This window comes from Argentina anserina, chromosome 7, assembly GCF_933775445.1.
Source record: "Argentina anserina chromosome 7, drPotAnse1.1, whole genome shotgun sequence".
Lineage (NCBI taxonomy): Eukaryota > Viridiplantae > Streptophyta > Magnoliopsida > Rosales > Rosaceae > Argentina > Argentina anserina.
Genome location: NC_065878.1, coordinates 23,536,764 through 23,561,863, shown reverse-complemented (window position 1 = coordinate 23,561,863; position 25,100 = coordinate 23,536,764). Strand labels below are relative to the sequence as shown.

The window sequence follows — 25,100 nt, the reverse complement described above, 5'->3', positions numbered from 1 at the left end:
ATAATCTCACCTCATATTGTACAAATCAAAATCACATACTCGATATATAAATCTCGTCATCAAAATGACGTCATCATGATAAAATCATAACAGTATATTATATAACAAACTATATATATATGTACCTATTTACTATTTATACAATATATATATAATCCGATATATCATATGCATGTCATATTTCTTAAACACGTCCGAAGACAAAACGTTTAACAAACACCATGTTAAAAACCACGTACAATAATCACACCTCATATTGTACAAATTAAATCACTTGCTCAATATATAATTATCGTCATCGAAGTGACCAATTCATATTGAATTCATAACAGTATATAATATAGCGAACTATATATATATATATATACTTATTACCATTTATACAGTATATATGTAATCCACTATATCATATACATGTCGCAATTCAATATTAAAAACTCTTGTAAAAATCTTGAATCACCGTAAGGGTAGATTCGTAAATATGTGAGATTTTACTCACCTATCGACTCGAGCGTAATTCCACAATTTCCGAAGATAATTCATTTCCTTGATTTATCGATCACCTTGAAAAGATAAGAAAAGAATTTAGAAACGTTTCGTAAATCTTTAAATGCCGAAACATTAATAATCGGTTATTGTTCAGCAATTTTCGGGTTTACGAATTTACTGTTCACTGTGTACTATTCACGTATTTACTATTCATGTATTAATGTACAAATACACATCAAATACGTACTTTTGTACCAGTACCTACTGTTTACGTATTTTTGTACATATAAATATTATCCAAATGTACGTACTGTCTCAGTAAATAATAATTACTGAATTACCCTTCCAAAATTACCTTTTTATATTTACTAAAAGTAATTTACATTTACATTTACCGTACGTAAATAAAATTTACATTTACCGTACGTAAATCACCTTTTTACATTTACCGTACATAAAAATAAATTACAAAATTACCCTTCTGAAACACTGTTCACGCGCCGCCGCACGTGGCGTCGCGTGGGGTACACGCACCACCTCCGGCAGGCAGCGCGTGGGGCACACGCGCCGAGCCTAGGGCCGACGCGTAGCACGCCACCACCGCCCCATTTCTTTCCCTCTCATTCTTCTCCGCCCCTGCACGGCCCAAGGCCACCTCACGCACCCACACGCGCCGCGTAAGGCGGCGATGCTCAACTCTCCACCTACACCTTCGATTCTCCTCCAACATTCTCCCAATCGATCCAGAATTCTCCCAAATCAATCCCAAACATCACACAATCACACACAACAATTCAATTACATCAATTTTTACCTAAATCGAACGGCGGAAGCTTCGATTTGTCGTCGGTGATGCTTGAGAAGCCGGCGACGTCGATTCGAGCAGTGGCGAGCTTGAGGGTTGTTGCGGAGATCACACGGTGCTCCAGGGACCGGCTGTGAGGAACACGACGGCTTGGAGGCGGAGATTGCGACGTGATGCAGAGGAAGGCTCGGGGAGAGAGAGGAGACTCTCGGCGGAGAGACAGAGCGGCGCGAGTTCGGGGTTTGGTGCGGAAGGCCTCGCGATGCCGTAGCGAGCGGCGGTGCACGACACGGCGGCCCGGAGGCAGGCGAATCGACGGAGGAAATTTCTGAGGAGGGAGAGAGTGTTTTCGGGGAGAGAGAACGAGGGAGGGAGGCGGAGAGAAGAGAGAGAGAGAAGGGTTTCTGAAATGGAAACCCTAATCACAAAAATACCCTTTTTATACTCGTTTCCAAAATCGGAAACCAACTTCTGACGTTAATAACTTTTACGTCCGACGTCCGATTAGAATGCGTCACATACTCACGAACTCGTATCGACGAGCTCTACAAGTTTCGTGAATAACGTTATCGCAACTGAGCGACGGAATAAAAGTCGATATATAGGTTGCGGTAACGTTACGTTTTTTGAACTAAACGTTCCGAGAACGTTCCCGTTTCTCGTTTCGTAACGTCGTAAACAATCACATTCATTCTAATTAAAGTTCACAATTTTATAGAATTCAAATCAAACCAAATATTGTTTGAAAATTAGGGTTATTACAAAAAGATCGAGAGATCGGTGTGGTAATCTGGAGATACAACTACCACTCTAGCTATAGAAAGTAATCGGAAAGTGAGAGACCTTGACGGTGGAGGTTCTCAACTACAGTATAAATCAAAGTAGAAACCCTAGTGCCCAACTGCGTAAAGAAATGTGATATCACAACAATGGAAGGCCTGCGCAAGTTTATATATATACTAGAATAATAGAGCGTCTGAGAATTGTCTCGATGAGGAACGCAGCGCAGACGGCCCAGATTCCGACGAGCTTCTGCAACGATCTGAGGGCTTGCCTGCGTTGCCGCCTCGTGAAGACCTATGATCAGTTCAGAGAGAACGGGTGCGAGAATTGCCCCTTCTTCAAGATGGAAGAAGACAGCGACCTGGTGAACGAGGGCACTACTCCTAATTTCAGTTGGATTATCTCAGTCATGGATCCTGACGGGAGCTGGGCTGCCAAGTGGCTTCGCATTTCGAGGTTCGTTCCCGGCTGCTACACTCTTGCTGTTTCTGAGGATTTGCATAACATATGTGAAGATGAGTGCGTGCAGTATGTACCACCCGAAACGCGTATGAGCTTGCCTAATGATCAGATTACCGCGCGTCACTTCTGGAAGCAAGTTAGCTTGTTATGGAAACACTTGGTTGTTGCAGGTGATAGTTCAGTCGTAATGAAGAATTCGTGAAATAATCAAACTGGGACACTTGTGATGTACTGAATCTGAAGTTCTGTTGTTAATATGAATGATCTACATAAACAGTAGTAGTTTAAATGTGTTTACATTACGTGGTTTAAAAAATAATAATAATAAAGCGTCTACATTGATCGGAAAGATTTTGCAGTGAGAGAAAGATTATTTCTCATATATATCAGTTAATTTAATATATATTAATATATATTATATATTCCACATTTAATTGTTGATAACATATATTATTTTTTAATACTATTTACAAAATAATATCAACGGTTAGATTATATATACTGAATTTTCCTATATATACCGCACATCTATTTCACATGTATCTGATCAATTTTTTACTGTTCATGAGAATGTTTGGTGGATCCCACCTCACCTCCTTCGTTGGCAATGGAATCGAAATCATTACAAACGTAACTAAATCTATACACTGTAGAGTAACAGTATACCCTGATACGCATTGAAGAAACTGGAGGCAACGTTATGAATTGTGACCCGAAATTAAGGTGGCTATAAACAGAAAGTATGAACAAAAGATCGATCTGGAAGAGAAATGCTTTGGTAAAAATTTACGTAGGTAATCGTGAATTGTGATGTTAAGGGTCAGACATGATCATATGTAGTGGCATTATATATAAAACACATACTTCAGAACTTGAGAATGAACTACATCTGATCCACTGAGTACCAAAGCTCGTGGATTAATGATGAGGGAGAGAGCTGTAATGGGTAGAAGAATCTCTTAAAGGCCGACCTAGATGGTTCTGAAAAGACCTCATGACATCTCTGACCTGTTGCCAAGCAAAAAGAAAGAAGGAAAACAAAGGGAAGCTTCTTTTTCTACTAAAGTTTGACACCCACTATCATTCCAACTCCACCACTCTAAATTAATTAATTGCCTCAAACAAGTAGATACATAATCCATCACATTCTCACTGATACACAATCAAACCACAAATCTCTTTCCAGAGTTAACCAAAATGAATGAACAATATAACAGAGTATTCTAGCTTGTACATAATTTAACTAACTACCACTCTTGCACCTCGTGATCAGCATTAGGAAACCCTAAAAAGGAATATGGGACTTGCTGGGCTCCTCTCTCTTAATTCAGCGAGCATTGATCAGTAGAGTAGTCCTAGCTAGTGCTTGAAGCAACACTCAAAAAGAAGAAAATTAATTTCTTCATCGATCAGAGAGAGAGAGAGAGAGAGAGAGAGAAATTAAGCACTAAAAAGAGTGATTATAGAGGAAGAAAGAAATCCGATATAGCCTATAAATTTGTTATTTAACTCATCAAACTCCAAATTAAACCAACCAACTTACCCACCCACCATGTAAAAACCAAAACCAAAATACAATCGACCATAGCCTCCTCATGATCATCATTATGTTTCTCTTTACCATGATCCACCTAACGTTCCATTCCAATACACACCAGAATGATCTCCTTCTCCTCTACTTGGCTCAAATTCAGTACTTGTAGTAGTAGTATCAGTAGTAGTGCTTGGATTCTGCTTCAATTCCTGATCAGTAGGAAACAAGAGCCTTGCATGCTGATGACTAGTACCATCTTGAACACCTTGAAGACTTCCATAACCACTCTCGTACGCATCAAGAGAAAAACTGAGACTTGGCTTAAACTCTTGCAAACTCGGAAACCCATGATTACCAGTAGAGAACATCGTAATAGTATTAGAATCTGAAACAGATATGGGAGCCATGAAAGAGTTCATTAATCCCCTTGATGCATTGATCCCAGTACTCTTGAGCAACTCCATAGCCGAGAGATTATGAGGGGATGAAGTACTAATTCTAGAAGAGCTAGGGTTAAAGATGCTATGATGATCATAGTCCTGATCAGATGTTGGTGGGTATGCTAGGTTGAGATCTTGACCTTGGTGGATCTTAGGGTTTTGAGATACAGCACTTTGTTGAGTCATCACCAGATCATGATGAGCAAGCTTCTTTGATGAATTGGAAGTTGATGGTGAGGAAGATAGAGATCTCTTGTTATTCTTCCTCGAGCCTCCACCCACTGGAACATTTCTCAAAGACCCACCTGCAGTCCAATACCTTCTACAAGTCTTGCAAAAGTACCTTGGCTGAGAGAGACTGTAATTGTTATAGTAACAGAATTTAGTGGTTGTTGAGTTGCACCTTGGACAAGTCAAAGCTTGATCCTTTTGAGGTCTTCCTCTTCTCTCTAAGATAGGCTTTGAATCAGAAACTTCAGCTCCTACGGATTTACCCACTCCAATCCCCTGAGATTAATAAAATACAAAAATAATGAAGCAAAATGATAAAAACAAGGACCGCAAAAGGCCATAACTTTGGTGTTGATTGAACTTAGAAAGTACTTCTCCATCAAAAAATTCAGAGACACAGATTTATGGAGGAAGAAAGCAAAAGGAAGAAAACAAGAGGTTCAGGATTACCACAGCAACAAAAGAAAACAAGTTACTTTTATCAAATGATGGGAAGAAAAGCTAGAAAGAAAAAAGTGCAGTACTAATATCAACTTTCCAAGACAAAAATAAAGACCAGAGGAGGAAGACAACAACAATATCAATTCTGATATTTCATCAAAAAAAAATATATCAATTCTGATATTAGTGGAGGAGCTGAGCTGAGATAACCATTCCAAAAACATATATAACATCTGTGGAGAGGTAAAGGTATCAACTTTACAACTAGCAATCAAGAAAGAGATGAATCTTCAACATCCCAAATTAAAAGAGAGGTACTTCAATACAGCTTTGAAAAAAACACAACCCTAGAAGATAATTTCATGATTTCATGGAGGAATATGAAAAAAAGAAAGCAAGCTGCCTTTACCTGTGGCCAGTGAGCTGTGTCCATGGATTAAGAAGGAGAAAAGGGAAGAGAGAAAAAGATATCAAAGTCTTCCAGAAAGAGAGAGAGAGAAAAAAAAATCAACTACTTTTGTAAGCAAGATGGTCTAAAAGCAAAGATGAAGCACTACTGGAGAGGAGATGGTATATATGTGGACTGGTTCCATGTGTTGGCCAACCATATGAGAAGAGATTGAGAGAGGGGGTATTATTGTCTTTCAAAGCTGGCTCTTTCATTATTATTTACACATTCCCATCCTTCTTTAAACACAGTATTTGGAAAATAATGTGTACATGCACATAAGTAGTTTAGTAGAATATCAATTATGTGCTTGCATTTGTCAATGTCATGATTCTTTGTAGAATTTAGTGGATTCTTTCTGACCAGATTCAGAGAGGAATTGAGTTTGCAACTTTCCTGCTCCATTATTTCCATCTTCTATTACCATTCTCAGCTGCATTTCCTTTTTCTTCATCAAATGGCAGGAGGTACTCATTTGAATCGTTATCCACTGATGCCAAAAAAATTATTATAAAGAATGAAATAATAAAATCTCTATAAAAAAGTCACAAATTCCAATAGTTTTTTATATTATTCGATAAAATTAAATACATTTTTGCATAATTTAAGAAATATAAAAAAATATTATATATTTATTATAATTAAATATTATTATTATTTAATTTTATTAACGTTTTTCCTTTTTATGAAGAGACAGAAATAATTGTAAATACAAATAATAAAGTTTAAAAAATATTTTAAAAATTATACAAATTTTAAATTTTTTATAAATTTAGAAATGTTGTTTCTCTTTTCTAACTTTCAAAATATTTTACATGATTTGTTGAAACTAAAAAAATATTTTTTTTATAATAAAAATTATTTAATTTTTAAAAGAATCGTTGGAAATGTTTATAATTTATCATTTTATAGATTTTGGACAGACGTTTAGTCCAAATCTAATCTCCTATTGAGGGAAAGAAGAAGCCAGACAGTGACCACATTGAACCTCCAATTTCTCACTCTAAAGCAACTATGTATGGATATGATAACATGTAGCCCCCTAATCAAGCCAAGCTGCTCTACGGTCTCTACCTACTTACCTAGGCATAACTAAGTATACAGAGCGAGGGTTCATAGCTAATATGACCAAGCGAGGCACGTTGCGTTAAGAATCACCAGAAAAAGAAGAGGAAAATCTCAGTGGAGTAGTAGGCAGAGGTCACAGAACACAAACTCAACGTGCTGACGGCGGCAAGATGAAGCAGCTGTCACTGCCGAAGCGGCAGCCCGGACGTGGCTGCAGATCATTGGCGAGAGAGCAAGCCCGGTTGATGAGGTTTCGAAACGTGTCGATGGAGAATATTTAGGACTCTGGGTTCCATACTTCTATCTCCATCGAGACAACAGTGACGAAGAAGAAAACAAGAAGGGGGCGCGCGCATGTGGCGGTGTCTCTCTTAAACTCCGAACTCTCGACCTAAGCAACTCTATTAACCGTTGTAGGATTTTCTGACTCCATAAGGGTTTTAGTCAAATTCATAGGGTTTTTCAGTCAAACTCTCTCCGTACGTCACGAGGTGCTGCCACGTCTTGATGCTCTTCCATTAGGTTTTGGTCCTTAGCTGTGGCCGTCACTGGTTGCCGGAAAACCATTGGTTTGTGACTTTGTACTACTTGTCGTCGAGCTAGCTTGTAGCGTCGGGTTATCAAAGATTTGAGGTTTGATGGGAACGAGGCAATGGATTGATTGGATATTTGGATACCATATCCGTGACAGTGTTACCCATCATTGTATATATGCAGGACTGTTTTGATGAGAGATGGAAGATTCCCTAGTTGCTTATTAGTATTGCATGGTTGCACACTTGCAATAGGAATCCATATATAGTTAGCATTCAAGGGAGCGGAGACAGTTCTCTCTTTTACTAGTCGTTCTTGCACTTGACATGTTTTGCAATTTTCATTGTTGATTCGTGTGATTATGATGTTAATAAATGGACGTGTTTTGAGTGCTTCCCCTCCATGTAGTCAATTTCTATCAATGGAGTAACATAAAAGTTTAAAGCCTCCTTAACTAAAGGGTAAATACTTCAGCCAAGGCCAGTTCTCTTAGTGATATTACTTCTACAGTTCTACTCCAATCTCAATCAAAAGTTTTAAGCCTAGCCTCCTCAACAAAGGGTAGTACTTCAGACGAGGCCAGACGCCAGTAGTGATGGACAGCGTGCAGAAACTCTCGGGAACAAATCACCGTTGTAGCTGATCGACCTGGCTTCGTGTAGGCAAGAATCATCAATGTTTTTCGTGTAGGCAAGTATCCGGTTTTCCCTATCTTTATCTTGATCTCGTAGGCATAAGATTTAACCACAGCAAATTCTATATGCACGACTTTGAAGTCATATTGATCAGTGACATTGATCTGCAATTTGATTCCCTTATGCCAATAGTTTATACAAGAAAGTTCAGATGATCTACTTCATAATATATCTGGTGGTGTAATAACTTGAATTTTCCACACAAGACTGAAACTACCTTGATGAGAGCTTTTTAAAATGGCTACACAAGCGACAAGAATGAAGGCATTCCTTATTCAGCGAAAGAATAAGAACAGGGAGAATTCCTCTCATGGCTTCTCCATTTTTACAGAGGAAAACCTACAGACTGGTCCAGCAAAGGTAGCTCCACCCAGAAAAGCATGATGAACATGTGAGACATTAAGGACATTCAAAAATCAACCATGGCCTATCCATTACACATAAAGCTATAAGCAATGAAGCTTCCCTGCTCTTGAGTCATTACCAAATAAGTAGTTTTGTGTAAGGTTCCCCATATCGTCATCTGAATCTTACTTTGCCTAACTAATATTTTACAATCAACAAATTTTAAAACCATTTGCCCCAAATTACAACAAATCTTGGTGCCTTGGTTGCCCAACACCAAAAGTTACATAAACTTTATTTAAAGGAAACTTCAAGTCCTAAATAAAGATTAATTAACATAGCAAAACTAGCAAGTTAACTGGCCCCCGTCTCACATTCTCACATTATTCTAAAGGACAACACGAGATATTTGAAAAGTTAGGCAAATCATGCGTGTTGATTGTCAAGATAGTAATCACCCTGAACATTCCTTCGTTTGAAATGAAAGAAATTTATACTCTAAACCCATTAACTAGGAAGAATTTGTCCCCTAATTTCACTTCTACATCCAACAGAATCTTAGTATTTATAGTTATACTTCAAGATCAAAGCTGACTTTTTTATATACCTAGTGTGGGGGCACGAGGCAATACCATAAATGATGTGGATGGAGAAATAGATTGATTGGAACAATTCAACAGGACTATATTACAACAACAGTGATTGAAACTAGACCTAAGAAAATGTAAGCGGCAACAAATATGCCACTGGCACATTGTGCAATGATCATCTCGTTCAACCTACTCGTTCAACTTGCAGACGTCAATGAACTTCTGAACTGCATTATGGTACTGAGTTCCCTGTAACAAGACCACACGATATTAGATGCAGCTAAATCAGCAATGTCCATTCACGAATGTCTTGGTTATATCAAAATTTCTCAGAATCTCAGGGTGATTTGTACAATAAGGAGAACAGCTCAAGCCACTTGTCATTTCCTTATCGTAAAAAATCAACAAAACATACTATATGAGAATGATGCACACCTCGTAAAGTTTCCCGATATATGTCCAATAAAAAATGGGTGGAGAGTTCAAAGTAACACATACCTCCCAGTAAAGCTGGTTGCAGTCCATGCACTGCCAAAACAGTAGATTCCTATCAAACAAGCAGTTCGGGATTCTTTGAAAACCCTTTGAGGCTTCCACAGCCTCTTCAGTCGCCAAGGGCTTTTGAATAAACCTACCATTGCATCTGGTGCATCTTGACATCAGCTGATCTTCACTAACTTTCAGCTGGAAAGTTTCAATCACCTGCAAAATATAAATCAGGATTTAGCCTCAAACAATAGTTCCTCTCCATCTAATAGCTTCTATGATTGGTATAGTGGTATCACTTTAATTGCAATCAGATTTCCACAGATGTTGGAGTCTTCAGAAAGAGCTGATGCATACCTCAAGTAGCTGTTCCTTCTTGAGAAGAGTCTTCACCCTATATATTTGATTTTTTATTAGATACTCATATCTAAGTAGCTTAGCATCCCGCGTCAACAGCACTCTTTTCTATTTATTTGCATGATCTATCAATTCCCTGCATATAATGATACTAATTTTATACCTGCAACAGATCCAAGCTCCACAAAAACTGAACATATAGCAGTGTCATCATGATAATACCTGGGTTCAGGCTTTTTCGAATATGGGCTTGCAGCATCTATACCAACACACCTTAGATGTTTAGCTAAGCCTTCAACCTGTTTAAGAATGATTGAAGTTAGCATGACATTCAGCAGCGGACTTATTGCCCTGAGGTGTAGCCTTGGAGTGCAAAATATATGCAAAGGCTTAGTTTTTTTTTTCCTGGCTAATTGGCATGTGGCATCACTCATGGATGACAAAGTAAAAGAAAACTAAACTCAAAGCATCAAACTTACCATAGCATCACATAAAAACTTTGGATGTCCATCACCCCCTACTATCACATCCCATGGTGCAGGACCTTTCCAATCATCAAAATAATGTCCTTGCTTGTAACTCATGGATGACCGTCGTTTGCCTTTTCTTTTGGTAGCTTTAGCTTTCTTATCAGATTCTCCCAACTAAATATTTTCCTCATATTTTCTTACAACTTTCATGAGAAATGCATCCATAGGCTGAGTACTCCTATGTTGTGTCACTATAGCTGTTCCATCTACAGTAGTTATATCATTAGATACATCAGTAGCTCGGACCATATCTACAGCTTCACGAAATTTCATCCTGACAACTTTATTACATATACAAACGTTTCCAGCACTTGTTTCAACCCAAGGTTCAAAATAGGGGGATGAGGTTCAGAAGGAGAGTGAGGTAAGATCCCTGCAGTTACAATACCAGAATCTTTATCACCAACAGGAAGTAGCAATTGGTATATAACAAAAGGCTAGGCTTCATATATATATATATATATATATATATATATATATATATTCCTATCCTTTATAATTAATACTATAATAAGTAGGAAACGCAAAATTTTGTAGCATAGGAAACAATTATTGTGATAAAAAAAGGTAGCATAACGGACCTTCCTTGATGAGCTTCACTCGGAAGACATTGAATATTTCAAGCAAGCAATGTGCATCCATAGCTGCATACATTTTCTGCTCTTCTGTAAGAGGACGACATGACCAATCACTACATTGTAGCTCCTAAAGAAGAGATGTGTTACTTGAACAAATTATTATGAGCTATCTCATCACTTATCGTACTACTTAGAGCCCAAATACTAATATTTAATAGTAGAAGAGAAACATAAATGGTGGTCAGTTTAGCATGAAAAAAGTTTCAAAAGCTAAACATTTGAAAGAGAGAGCCAAGGAGTTATTTGCAGATAGTTGCCAAACCCTTGGTTTCCTTTGGTGTCCTCTTTCCAGGTTGCTTTTGTTGCAAATGCTGGTATATGCTCATAATGTCCAAATACGGCTCCACCTGTTCACCGAAAACTATAACCCCACACGGCCACACCCAAAATCCTCTTTAAGCAAAAAATACCAACCGAGACTCTACGATACAACCATTTATCCAACCAGCTATCTTTGAAAGGTAACTAAAAGTATAAAAGCAAAAATTAAGCCATAAGAAAACCACATTGAGCACAAATAACAAGTTAAAGACCCAAACTCACATCACACTATCACCAAATTGGTCTTGTTTTGATTCATCACATGTTTTATTCCAAAACACAGAGCAAATTTCACATATGCATCAGAAAAACCATACAATTTAAGCAAGCTTGTGATTCATTTTACTTAATTAAGGCATTGAACTTTGTGAGAAAAAAAAAACTAACTCGAGAACTCTAAAGCATTGAAATATGCTCGTAATGTCCAGGGTTACGGCTCCTCCTGTTCACCGTCCATTTATAAACAATAAGCCCACAGCTAGAATCCTCTCTACAGAAAAACTACCAACCCAGACTCTACAATACAGCCCCTCTGTTCAGTTAACAAGCTACCTGTCAAGGGTAAGTGCCTAACAACTCAAAGTGAAAACTAGACCATAAGTAAATCACATTGACCACAATAACTCAACGTCCAACCCAAATTCACATCACACTATCACCAAAATGGCCATATTTTGCTTCTTCACTAACAAATATTCCAACACAGAGAATTTCCCAATATTACAGATATATATCACATAAAGAACAAGACTGAATTACTTAAACAACCTTGAGCAGTAGTTCTGAAACAGAGCTTAAGACAAAAACAGAGGCGGGCAAAAGGCATTGAACTTTGTAATAAAAACTAACTGGGTAACTCTAAAGCATTGAACTTTGCATTGATAAACCCTAAACCTCTTACCCTATCAAACCCAGGATCACAACCCTGAGAGCTGAAAGTAGACGACAGGTAAATCAAATCCTGCTTAAACCGGAAACCAGTTTCAGAATATCAGGAGAAACAAAAGCATCCCTAAGCAATTCCCAGATTGAAGGAAGAGGAATAGAGGCCAGGTCGATGAGGAAGACGACGACGACCGAGTCGCCGGCAGGGAGTTCGGGACCGAGTTGGCAGGCGAGCTGGAGGAGAGAGACGGTTGGGTAAGTGGGCTGGTGGGAGCGGAGGGGCTTCCACTCGGCATCGAGCGCAATGATGGAGGAGCGAGTTAGGGAGGAGGTGAGGTGAGTGAACTCGGGCGAATCGGTGGAGGTGACCAACTGGGTTTCCAGGGGGGGGGGGGCATTGGGTCTTGGGGATCCATGGAAGATGGTTGGTTTTTGCAAACGAAAACTAAAGAGGGAGCGGTCACGTTTAAGCTTAAAAACCATTCAAACCGGGGGACCAAACCGGTTGGTTCGGTTCGGCTAATTTTGGTTTATCAGTTTAGTTCGGTTTAATTATCGGTACGGAACGTTAAGAACCAGAAAATCATGTTGTTCGACATTCTCTTTAGTGTTATTTATATGTCGCATAGACGCATAACATATTACTTTAAAATTAATCGGTTAGTATTTATGATTTTGTTTTAGATTACTACATGACAATATATTGAAGTATAATAGACTCACGAATTTACATCATCTATACGGTGTAAGTACGGAGCAGATTTCAAGTATTGAAATTCATTGAACAAACCATAGAAAAGTCACGTGCACTAATAAACTATATGTCAAGTAATTGTCGTTAATGAAAACAAATCAAGATGCACTAAAAATTAACTCCCGTTTGATAATCTCTCCATCACCCGCCTTCAAAACGCTTCATTTAAGGTGAGATTGGCGCTGCAAGTTTCTCCGCTCACAAAATGTGTCACTAATGAATTCATCACCGAGGACTTAAAAGGACAAGGTCTTAGTCGGCCCACATCTTCTGATATGTAAGGGTCCATGAGCACATACGGATCCACATGGAAGGCTTTATAGGCTTAAGCCTAGACGAAAATGTTTTTTATACTAATATGTTTTGGTGTGCTTTTTAGTATTGTATCTATGTTAGTCTAGTTGGTTTGGTCTCATGCTTAATAAGCTCGTAACCATGGTTCGAAACTTGTTTTCCTCAATTTTCTCTATTTTTTTGACATTTTTCTTTGTTTTCTTTCCTACTTATTTTGTTTTTTTTTTCTCCATTCTCTAGCAATTGTGAACCACTCTTTAGTTTGATATAGGCGGCAAGTCGGCAACTAATGCTAGATATATAATTCTACAATGTGTTTATTCAAATGCCTCACCCTTTCCTAATTATGGGAGTATCTCTATACATCCCTTCACCCACTGATAGCTCATCATTTCCATGTATGTGCATTTTCTTCTATCTGATTCAACTTGGTCATCTGTTTTCATGCACTTCTATAAACATTTATTATATTTTTGAAATAGTATGCACGGTAAACTTTTCATGCAAATTCATGTCTATTAGTAATTTAGTATCATCTTTATGTAGTAGTTTAATGTTAATGATGTAAATACTATAAGAAAACCTAAGTGCAAATTTTGATTTTGTTGCAAAACAATAGACTCGTTTGAGGGTATGATTTATATAATTAAGTGTTTTTTATGGTAAATTTATGCTAGTAGTTTGTAACCTAGACAAGTTCCGGATCGTGGATCCGCCACTATCCATGAGGGGAAGCATGAGTTGAACCATCACCGGTTAGGCTCAACTTGACACTCTTTCGACTGCACCAACTCAAGTTTTCTTTAAGATTACACATAATATAACAGATAAGAGGATTCTCATATGGGCTATAGTCCTATTAACCTTTACATAGTTCCGCCCTTAGTTACTTACATCAGTTACATGAGAGGAATAGTAGTCCAAGAGGGTGTAGCAATGTGCGTATGCTCATAAAAGTCTTATTTGTTTGGAGATGATAGTGGATGAGTATGTAATAACATTTTTATAATTAATTCTCATTTTAATAAAACAAGTAACTTCCTTAATAAATAAAAAAAGTCAATCCAGGAAAGGCTCTGTCTTGACTCTTGAGTTGGGTACTAATAAATCATCAGATGATACACAAGGCCTAACACGTTTTCATCTTTTGACACGAACCAATCGAATCAGTACTATACTTGGGATCAATCTTACCCGACCCGAACCCGTCGATCAATCAAACAGTGGCGCCAAAAATATTAAGACGACCACCGCTTCCCGCCCTAAGGCGCCAAACTCCATTTCCCGCGAACCCCAATTGGCGCGCGAAACCCACTCCTTGGTTAAATACCAGCGGCCAGCGAGACACGAAGAACCACAGACCCAAAAGAAATGGTGGCCCTGAGAAAGAGAACGAGAGCCCCAAAGCCCCAAACCGTCGTCGAAAGCGGATCTGAATCCGAAAACGACGACGTTTGCTGCGAGCAATGTGGGTCCGGTGACTCTCCGGCGGAGCTTCTTCTCTGCGACGGCTGCGATAAAGGTCACCATCTGTTCTGCCTCAGGCCCATCCTCGTCAATGTCCCCAAAGGGTCTTGGTTCGGGCCTTGTTGCTCGAAACAGAAGAGACCCAAGTGTGAGAGTTCATCAATTATGCAATTGTGTTTTTTTTTTTGGTTTGTGTTCATTTCGATGAAGTTTGGTGCTTTACTTTGTCGTATAATTGAATTGGTGTAATGGGTTTTCTGAGTTTGGGTTGTTCAATGATGTTATTGCAGCGTTCCCTCTCATTCAGACCAAAATCGTAGACTTCTTTCGGATTCAAAGAAATGTTGAACCATCGGAGAAGATTAACCAAGGTAAAACCCCATTAGATATTGAATTACAGCCTTACAGGGTTTTAGTTTTGCTTTCGATTTTGGGTGTGTCTGTACGTGGAAATGTTTGTTGGTTGGTTATATACTAATGGAAATGTTTGTAGATAACCGAAAAAGGCGAAGGAGGGCGAGTGGTTTGGTGATGTCGAAAAAGAGGAGAAGAATGCTGCCTTATAGTCCCAGTGAGGATCCTGCAGTGAGACTGAAGCAAATGGCGTCCCTAGCAACAGCTTTGACAGCCACGGGAACTGAGTTTAGTAATAAGCTTACTTATAAGCCTGGCATGGCACCAAGGGAGGTTAACTGTCCAGATTATGAAGACGGAGGCATGCAGGTAGATAACATTCACTTCTAGAACTCAATTATTAATAGCTTGGTAGCTTGAATTGTTCAATCTATAAATGAGGGTCTGATAGTTTGCGGGTTGTTATGTTAGAGACCTTAAAGTATGTCCTTCTTTAATTGTTAAGAATTGGATTCGGTGCATTTAGTTCAAAAGTCAGACTATGTAATACTTGTCTAATTAGGTGATAGTGAGTTAATGACTCACTCAACTTTACGGGCGAAACCCAAATCCCTAGCTATAGTGGGTAGTTTTATGGCTGAAACAATGTATTTACTTCTGTATGACACTTTCAAGTTACATGGATCAGACATGCTTAACCACTGAGGTACTGATACTTATGGGATGCTAAAAATTGTAAGGCAATTCTCACTTGTTTCTATTGATGTGAAGAGAAAGTAGAGGAGCCAATGAGACTCCGGTGTCACAGTATCTTTCATCTGTATACAAGAAGTTTAGGGTGGCAAATGGGAGCTTAGTTGGTTAGCTGTAGTGACACAACGATTCTTTTTTCAGCTTCTAGACAATCCCGTGAAGTCACTAAGTGAAACTGCTGACCGTAGCAGACTTGCACAGTTACATGTTGATGAGTAACTGTTGGGAGTTTGGGATAACTCTTTTTATAGGTTTGAAGAGGGAATTTGTAAGAAGTTTGGGCCAAAATGAAAAGAGACAGAATTCTCTTATGGGGCCAGGGAGAGATATTGATATATTACTGCACTGTGCTGAAGTTTTGAATTTATTATTGTACAACTATGCATACTATTTCTATATTGCGTTGCAAGTTTCTCATACTTGAATATAGTGATGTTTACTGACCTAACTAATTTCATGTGTTTCAGGTTTTGTCGAAAGAAGATCTTGAAACTTTAAATTTATGCAAAAGCATGATGGAAAGAGGAGAATGTCCACCTCTCATGGTTGTTTTTGATCATCAGGAGGGGTGAGTATATGAACGACAAACATACTTTCTCATAAAAGCTGAAATAATTGGACTCCTAATTTATTGTTGTTTCTAAATAGGTTCACTGTTGAGGCTGATAAGCCTATAAAGGATTGGACGATAATCACAGAATATGCTGGAGATGTCGATTTCTTGAAGAACCGTGAAAATGATGATGGGGATAGCATTATGACATTACTAACAGCAGCTGATCCTTCAAAAAGCCTTGTCATCTGTCCTGACAAGTATGGCAACATTGCCCGCTACATCAATGGCATCAACAATCACACACGGTAAGCTCATCTTCTTGTCTAAATTTTGATTGCATCCCTTAGTGTGAACTTTATTCCATTATATGAAATCCATGTAAGCCATGTCCAGTTGAAATTTGTAAGTCGGATAGCTACCCCTTCATCTATATGAATGACTCTGAAAGGAATAGTATCCCTCATCCCCCTTGAATCCTGTATGAGTGATAAGTTCAGAATATACAGTTCAAAGCCAATATGGTCCTCACAAATTGAATTTTGAATACATTCTGTGGTTGCTAGGCATGTTTTCCCAACATGGTCACTGCTGTTTCTAACTCACTGACATAATGACATGTTTTTATTTTTTGCTTAACATAATGACATGTTGGATGAGGTATTGAGTTCCGGGGGTGTAGAATATATTTAAGCATTCAATGTTGTCTGTGCAAAAGTGTTCAAATTGCTTCTGTGACAATATAATTAAAGTTGCTGTAATTTGGTGCAGGGAAGGGAGAAAGAAGCAAAACCTTAAATGTGTAAGATTTGATGTCAATGGCGAGTCTCGGGTATTACTGATTGCCAACAGGGATATACCAATGGGAGAGAGATTGTATTATGATTACAATGCATATGAGAATGAATATCCTACTGAGCACTTTGTATAGCCTTCTTTGCGTCCCTGATTCCCCCCAGCAAATTAACTGAAGCTAATATCATTTGTCATATTAGGCCACAGGTTTTTTTTTTTTAATCTCCAATAACAGCAAATACTGATATACAAATTTCATGAAAATGCAACCAAGGATTAGAATTTGCTCAAGCTCTGGAATTACTTCAAGAAGAGGACTCTCCAGAGCTTTTGTCAACTTGTGCTTCTCAGATCCATGATTTTTTGAACCAATTTTCATAGGTAAGCCAGGCAAAATGTAGGTTCTTCAGATATCATATAATCATATTTGGTTAGCACATTATAAATTTCAGATTGAAGAGGATATAAGTTTCCATCCCATGATCAGTAAAATGGCTACCATGATCGTCAATAAGATGAGTGATTTGTTTCATTTTCCTTCTAACCAAGGCTCGACTCTGTAAATAAGAGGGTGCTTAACTAATCAGTCCTAATCTTCAAAAAAAAAACTATTCAGTCCTAGCACGTTGGTACCAAAATTTCTCAGAAGTAGCAAGCTCCTATTTACACTAGATAAATCAGTAGTAGTAGTTATAAAACATAGTTGGTCTCTTATTCATGAACATATTGCAATTGGTCTCTTATTCATGCCATCGGTCCACCTAAAAGTATAGATCAGATTATAAAAGTAGAGAGACTCCGTGAAGAAGCAGAGACAGGAAAGAGTGAAAGACTATAACCGTTAAGATTGAAAGCTCTAACACCATTGTAAATGTCATAGCCAAAATCCTAGACAACGGAGGCATATGAATTATGAATCATAAGTATGATTATTCGGATTGAATATCTAGCTGAAATCGATCTGTGGCCTCCCATCATAAGGGTGTACTGCCTTTACATATTAATAACAAGAGGTGATAAGTTTCATAGTATTCTTTTTTGGCAGTATGATTCACTACCCTACTCAGGTTTCTTTGCTCGAGTTCATAGATCATTGAATGTTGGCATGGCACAGAGCACTGTAGAGATAATAATACTTGTCTAGTCTTGTCACAAATCTAATATAGCATAGAACAAATATCAATAATAAAACATGGTAAACAACTAGCCAACTAGGAAGATGTTTTAGGTAATAAATAATCTTTTGACTTTAACACACAATGGCGGATCTGTGGCGCAATGGTAGCGCGTCTGACTCCAGATCAGAAGGTTGCGTGTTCGATTCACGTCAGGTTCAACTTTTGTTTTCTTATTCTTCAAATTTTTTTTTTGAACCCTTACTGTGGACAGTTTCCATTTCCTAACCGTAACACATGTATACGGTCCATAACTTTGGACAATATCTTAAACAGTTCAAGTTAGGCCAAGGTGGTTGGTTAGGACATGAGAGTGATGAAGAAACTCATGGGCAACAGCAGAAGTAGGGAAGTGCAGAACTGCCAAAATAGTGAAATACTAAGTGATACAACATAACAGACAGCAGCATGCAGAAACTGTCAGTGATCCACAGCAAAGCACAGAGAGAGAGAGAGAGAGAGAGAGAGAGACCCCTTACCTACACTTATAACTCTTCATCATCGAGCTCGAGGACCACCTCATAATGCGCACAGATATATCTTTCTTCACAAACATACAACTCTCTAGGATTCTTATAAACACTAGTCTGGTCCAGAAAAACTCAGGCGCTAATTAAGCTGCAGTAGTAGTATGTAACAACCACACCGTGTGTAACCCTAGCTGGCAGAAGCATTCAAATTCCATGCCAGTACTTAAAGGAGATCAGAGAAAACAGAGAAAGGAGATCGGAAAAGTGGGCGCGCGCCAGCTGCATGCGATAAATCTAGCTAGATGGGATGATGAGATGCATCCCCACAGTTCTGTGGTCATACTCTCATGCATTCACTGGATCAGCTTTATGATCTTTATGTGCAGCAGATCGATTAGGGTTTGATATATGCAGGTTTAATATCAGTGTATATAGAGCCCTAAATATGTGGTCCTTTTATCAGATTCGTAAGCATGAACTGAACTTTAATCGTACTTATTTGATTCGATGTTTAGGTCTTTAGGAGGTCCAGCCAAACATCTGCTCTCAGAGATTTTTCATCAGAAAACGAGGTTTTATATTTCGATGCCAATTAATAAGCACAAATATGCAGATCAAATTTGATATAACATAAACACTCGATTGACAACGTCTCGCAATATATACAGGCGCATAATGTCATTACAATTATGCGTGAAATTACACGAGCATAATGATCCTTACAATTAGCCTTTACGAAAAATGTTCCAAACTTCATCATATCATGCAATAATCTTCAAATAGTACGTACTAGCGCGCAGTTATTTGTCCAATATATAAAAGTAAAATGGTATTTACATGCATCTCGATTATTTGGAAGAGGATACGAAATCATAAGCTCAAATTATTCGTCCAACAGTTATCTATATATATGCCAATGCATAAGGAGGACAAACCAATCCAAATTAATGGCATTAATCTTCTTTCTTTTAGCCTTTTCTTTTTGTCAAAACTCGAGCATTTCAAATAATATATCGATCCAATAGTTCTTAATATCTCAAGTACGTACAACTTTTGGACCACCGACATGTAACTGTGACTTGTCAAAAAATCAATCTGTGTATTTGAAAAGTGTGTATAATTGATCGAAGCCATGTATATATATATATATATATATATATATATATATATATATATATAGAAAAGAAAATAAAAGAGTTTGGTAATAGATCCCCATCATCCTAAATTGACATATATTTTCATGGAAATAGAACCAATACAATCACAGACCCTACACCAGCCTGTTTGGTGGAGAGCTGTCTCTACACAAGCACTCATCTCTATCTATCTATCTTCAAAATGTATCACAATTCACGTACCCCATTTATATTTCACATATAGAATACTCAGTTTTCTAGTAGGGAAGATTTACAGGTCGATATCCATAGCCGTGGTACGTTGTATGATCATAACAATGGTGAGGACCATATCAACACCACGTACGAACACATATCAATGTCAATATATATGACGGTGATGATAATCCCACTTGATTAGAAGACTCGTAGTTTTCAGATTGTTGCTTTTAATTTCTTGAACGCTAGCTAGAGATGAGCCGGCCTCCCATATCGAAAGGTTTGGTTCGTGCACCCTTTAATTGGTCATCATCGAAAACTTTACTTAATTGTTTCGAAATAGATATTGGTGTAGATTTGATTACATGTCTATTTTTCAATAGTCAACTTTGTTTGATCGACTGGATATTGAAGACCAACATTTCGTCATGAAGTATGTTATATTCCATTCATGCATCTGCCTAGCTAGCTAGTACATCTGCAGATATGTACGTTATTGATCGATCGATGTCTAATACGGTAATACCAAACCAATGCACATCTATAGTCTTCTCCTTAATAGAAAGTTAGAAACAATGTAGTCATGAATTAAGGAAATTATCATATATATATATATATATATGCACGCTTAACTTGCAGTGATAAGATGTGATTATTGTTTAACGATATGATATTTCCACTAAGAGACATACAAATCGCGTTCACACGTACACAACCCAATTGATTTGTTATATTCATTCGATTTTTGTCTATATATCCAGTGTTCTATTTTCGTTTTCTTCTCATTGAAATACTATGCAACTAGAGCTAAAAGGTCAATAATTGAATCAATAACATGAACCACGAATTCAGATTCCTCTTTTAATTATATAGATAGATCGAGTTAAGCTATACGTATGATATATCATATGTGTAATTTGTATATCGTGAAATCAAAACTTTATATCATCATTAACCTTTTCGGCTATCAACTTCAACACGTCATCCATAAAACATAATCATCAACGATAGAATGAATAAGTTGCACTCAACTATAGATTCGTCAACATATACAAATACTCCATTATCAAGTTAATTACAACAAAATATTTTAAACATTATTTCATCTATGTCAGCTATCAACTATATATATATATATATGGAGTGATGTGAGGCACCATACACATGTCACCGTTCTTTATTATACATGTATGTACACACACGAACCCAGATGGAGATCGAGAACTCGTTGGAGTTTTATGTGTGATCCATGCATGAGCACAATGTTTGTCTCAATTTGGTTTTGAAAACTAAAATCATAGAGGCCAACACCTATATATTTGTATATAACATATGGTAGTTTGGGTCAACCACCCGGCCAGAGATGTATATTACAAATTAGTAGAAGAAACCACGGTACCGATACCGATACCAATACCATGGACTCTCACGAAAATTATAAGAAGGGAAAGAATCTTGGGTGGTGCTCTGGGGATCTTCCTCGATCCAGAAAAACGAGCATCCTTTTGTTTGAGTCTCAAGGCATACCCGATGAAGTAATTATATTACATCCACTTTTTTACATTAATTGATGATTTTGATTCGCAACTTCTAAGTTCTAAATACATAGTACTATAAACTCATCAAGATACAGAGTTTTGGTTATGCACTTGGGGCGTAGTTAGTTGGATAGCCAGTAAACCCTAGCTAGCTAGCTAATTAAGTTTTGTCGTGGTGTTTATTGTTGGTACACCGTACACCAACTTCATTATGTGCATGCCACATGGCACGTAGGGTTTGTTTCTGGCTTTGCTCCCATGTGGAGGACAGATCGAACACTGTACGTCAAATCGATATTCCATAACTTGAACCGCAAATTTCCTCTAAGGCTCTAAGCATATATGCAGCGAATGTTTTGATCGTCATGAATAATATAAATATGCTACTTGCTATATATACTCAATTATGACTTTAACTAGATTATACATGTATCGCTTCAAATAGAGGCAAACAACTTAAACTATAGTAGATTTAAATCAGTAGTTTGCATCATGCATGATGCGCATACTCGAACATCGTTACGTGTTTCCATCCCCCCTTTTCAGATAAGTTTACTCCAGTCTTGAATACTGGGAATTGCAATTTGCATGAAATATTAGGCTAGCTAATTAACAAATGAATGCTTAATATATTAATTGGTCTATCCATTTCACGAACAATTGTTAAGGAATAGTTATAATTAACCTTCTCGTCGATCGTCTATGTTAGGTAGATATACGATCGAGAATCAAAGACGAGAAGTCTCCGTTATAATTCACAAGATAGGATAATGTAAATAACTTACACTCTTACCCTCAAGGGTTTGTAGTTTTTTTTTCTTTTACATAAATGACGAGTGCATGTTTGCATAAGCTTCTACTTACTGATGAAGGAAGGAAACCGGACACGAATCACTGAAACCGAGTACTATTGCAGGCTGAAGAAATCAATCTGAGAAAATTGGCCACCAATTGATTAAAGTCGGGAAATGCTCTTATGAAAGATTCATGTACGTGTAACATGTTTCTCTTTATTATGCAGACAAGGGAAAGAGCGTCTTTCTGGTATAGGTTCTGGGTGTCAAGCTTTAGCATGACTCGTATTAATCATCGTTGTGCGCAGTAAAAGATGCCGGCTGGGTTACCCGAATGCCCGGCATTACACACAGAGACCTACCAAGGGCACCCAGCTATATATATATAATCAACTCATTTATATGATAAAGTTAAACAAGCACTTAATCACTTTGATTAGGTAAGTATAAATTCCCTTTCATTTCGATCTTTCTGTCATTTTTCCTGTTTACTTTTGTAAAACTCAGAGCTACAGTAACGAAATGAGTAGGTCCGAGACTAAAGAACGAGTACTTAAGAATTGGATCAGAAAGGCTAATTAAGCACTAAGCTAGGTAGTGATACTGTTACGTAGGTGCTGACAATTGCTTCTGCATTGGAGGAATTGAACAATATTAAAGAGAGATTGCAAGTAAACTGCCTGGTTTAGCGGAAACAAGCTGCCTTTTACTTTGGGACTTTGAGGAATTGTGGGTTTGTGTGCCTCTAATGGTGACAAGCATAAACCTAATGACAAAACTCACCTAATTTACTACTAATTACTTTGTCCATTTTATAATATGGATCGATCATTGTGTTTCACCTTTTGACTTCTGGGGTTTCTTGTGGCTTATTCGGGTAACATTATACAGTCGATGTCTATCGTATCAGTGTATTTTTTTTTTTTTCGTATCAGTGTATCACACCTTATATTGTAGGCTTAGTTTGAGATTTGAGTGAAAAAACAGTAAAAACTCATGCAAGTATAGTAATTAGTAGTTGCTCGACTACCTATTTTTAGTTTGTAGAGTTACATTAGATCGTATATTCGTACCATAATCGGAAATAGATTCTTCAACACGAGAAGAAATATTCTTTTTTTTGGTATTCAATCTCATTGATTATATTAGTGAATCTTTAAATTAATTCTAATCGATTATAATTCTAATTGATTACTCTATGTCTCCATCTGAATTCAAGTCAAGCATGCAATGCATTAGTAGCTCGAGTTAACTATATCTTGTGAGGACTCTCATCCATAATAGATAATAATATACCACATGTTTTACGTTGGTACTTGTCGATCAGTTCCATATAACTCATTCAGTTTTCTCAATTTTCCTCTAGGTAAAAGTAACATGAAATTATGGAATCCTCTTGGTAAAAGATAATAGATAAAAGTAAAACCCATGAGTGGAAAACCCATGCAGAACCCATGCCATATAATATTTATCCGGAAAAAATCCAGATTTGACCCGTCAGTCTCTTTCAGGTTTCAAGTGTTATTGAGCAGAGCTGGAAGGATCACAAGCCAAGCCCCATCCCCTGCTCTACATACTCGTAACTGTAACCGTAAATTTTATTTTTGCAAGATGGCAAATGTGTAACACTAATATATGTCATTGAACTATATACAAGGCACTAAAAATATATATACTATAAAACATAAGGGTCATACTGTATGTATTTGGACTATTGACTACTACTATGGCATTACTAATCTGACGGTCATAAATCTACACATTTTAGTTCAATGATTTTTGATTCTTCAATTAGACTTCACAAGTCAACAAAATTGGCAAGAACCGGGCCTTTTTGAAAGTGGAAAGTGACCAACCTTACACTCATTCTAAATCCTTTTGGTAAAACGATGCTAAAAAAAAAGATTTAGTGTCAAAGGACATATATTGTATGCAGCTACCAATTTGGTAATTAGCTAACCAAAATGGCAATACATATGAATATGCGACAAGAAATCCAAATGAATTAATAACTAAATCACTATGGCCGATGACCCGATGTTGGTGATTTCATGAAGGTTGTATATCTTAAAGAGTTTTTTTCACCAACAGTCCCTCAACTCTGGTGTACCTACCAATGTGATACCTCAACTCTTAATCGTACCAATGTGATACCCAGACTCTAGTATTGCTATCATTGAAGTACTTCCGTTAGTTTTTTTAAACTTTTCCGTTATCTTGGTGACGTGGCAGGTACGTGAGGCCCACAAAGAGGGTTAAAAGACAAAATTAACCTCATCTGAGAGGAGCAATGTTTTTCCCGCCCTTTACCTTGAGAAAGACACCCAACAATTCCAATTTTGGCGCCAATTTTCCCTCTATACTCCTTAATTTGTGTCTCTTATCTAAACTAAAGAACTACCGCCAACCAGTCGACCACAATCTGATAAAACCTAGATCAATCTCATTTTCTATTTTTACCCTATCACTTGTTAAACTAACAGAATAAATATATAAATTTATATGGAACATCTCATTTCCACAATCTCATAAGAATATAAAAACACATAACTTAACGAAATTCAAATACATGTTTAAGTACCATTAGTTGCCACCTTTTATGTTGATCTGCCATGATTTTTGCTTGTAAGAACTAATGGTACATGTAGTTGAATTTCGTTAAGTTATGTGTTTCTATATTCTTATGAGATTGTGGAAATGAGATGTTCCATATAAATTTATATATTTATTCTGTTAG

General features: G+C 37.4%; 4 protein-coding genes and 1 non-coding gene across 6 annotated transcripts; 3 read left to right on the top strand and 2 right to left on the bottom strand.

Annotated features, from left to right (window-relative positions):
* Positions 1-2,285: 2,285 nt before the first annotated feature.
* Positions 2,286-2,741, top strand: LOC126803866 (transcription elongation factor SPT4 homolog 2-like). Its single transcript, XM_050531586.1, has one exon. It carries the CDS (start codon positions 2,286-2,288, stop codon positions 2,739-2,741), a length of 456 nt encoding a protein of 151 aa, XP_050387543.1.
* Positions 2,742-3,751: 1,010 nt separating this feature from the next.
* On the bottom strand, positions 3,752-5,746 carry LOC126801856 (dof zinc finger protein DOF1.8-like). Of its 2 annotated transcripts, none has more exons than XM_050529329.1 (2): positions 5,589-5,733; positions 3,752-5,020 (listed from the first exon to the last, which is right to left on the bottom strand). In XM_050529329.1, exons 1-2 carry the CDS (start codon positions 5,616-5,618, stop codon positions 4,157-4,159), a joined length of 894 nt encoding a protein of 297 aa, XP_050385286.1. In that variant the 5' UTR covers positions 5,619-5,733; the 3' UTR covers positions 3,752-4,156. The 2 variants fall into 2 exon arrangements, with proteins under 2 accessions (XP_050385286.1, XP_050385287.1); XM_050529330.1 differs by having other exon boundaries at positions 3,754-5,020; positions 5,595-5,746.
* A 2,583-nt stretch (positions 5,747-8,329) lies between these two features.
* Positions 8,330-12,565, bottom strand: LOC126803865 (uncharacterized). The gene is given in 11 exon segments (XM_050531585.1): positions 8,330-8,396; positions 9,059-9,114; positions 9,364-9,567; positions 9,709-9,844; positions 9,931-10,007; positions 10,188-10,416; positions 10,539-10,611; positions 10,820-10,960; positions 11,109-11,223; positions 12,099-12,178; positions 12,181-12,565. Coding segments are annotated over 11 exon segments (1,563 nt in total).
* Positions 12,566-14,501: 1,936 nt separating this feature from the next.
* On the top strand, positions 14,502-17,245 carry LOC126801855 (histone-lysine N-methyltransferase ATXR6). The gene is made up of 6 exons (XM_050529328.1): positions 14,502-14,745; positions 14,888-14,968; positions 15,091-15,320; positions 16,172-16,272; positions 16,353-16,565; positions 17,029-17,245. The coding sequence occupies exons 1-6, from the start codon at positions 14,502-14,504 to the stop codon at positions 17,186-17,188; spliced, it is 1,029 nt and encodes a 342-aa protein (XP_050385285.1). The 3' UTR covers positions 17,189-17,245.
* A 1,071-nt stretch (positions 17,246-18,316) lies between these two features.
* Positions 18,317-18,388, top strand: TRNAW-CCA (transfer RNA tryptophan (anticodon CCA)). Its single transcript has one exon. It is a non-coding gene; the product is annotated as a tRNA-Trp (tRNA).
* Positions 18,389-25,100: the final 6,712 nt, after the last annotated feature.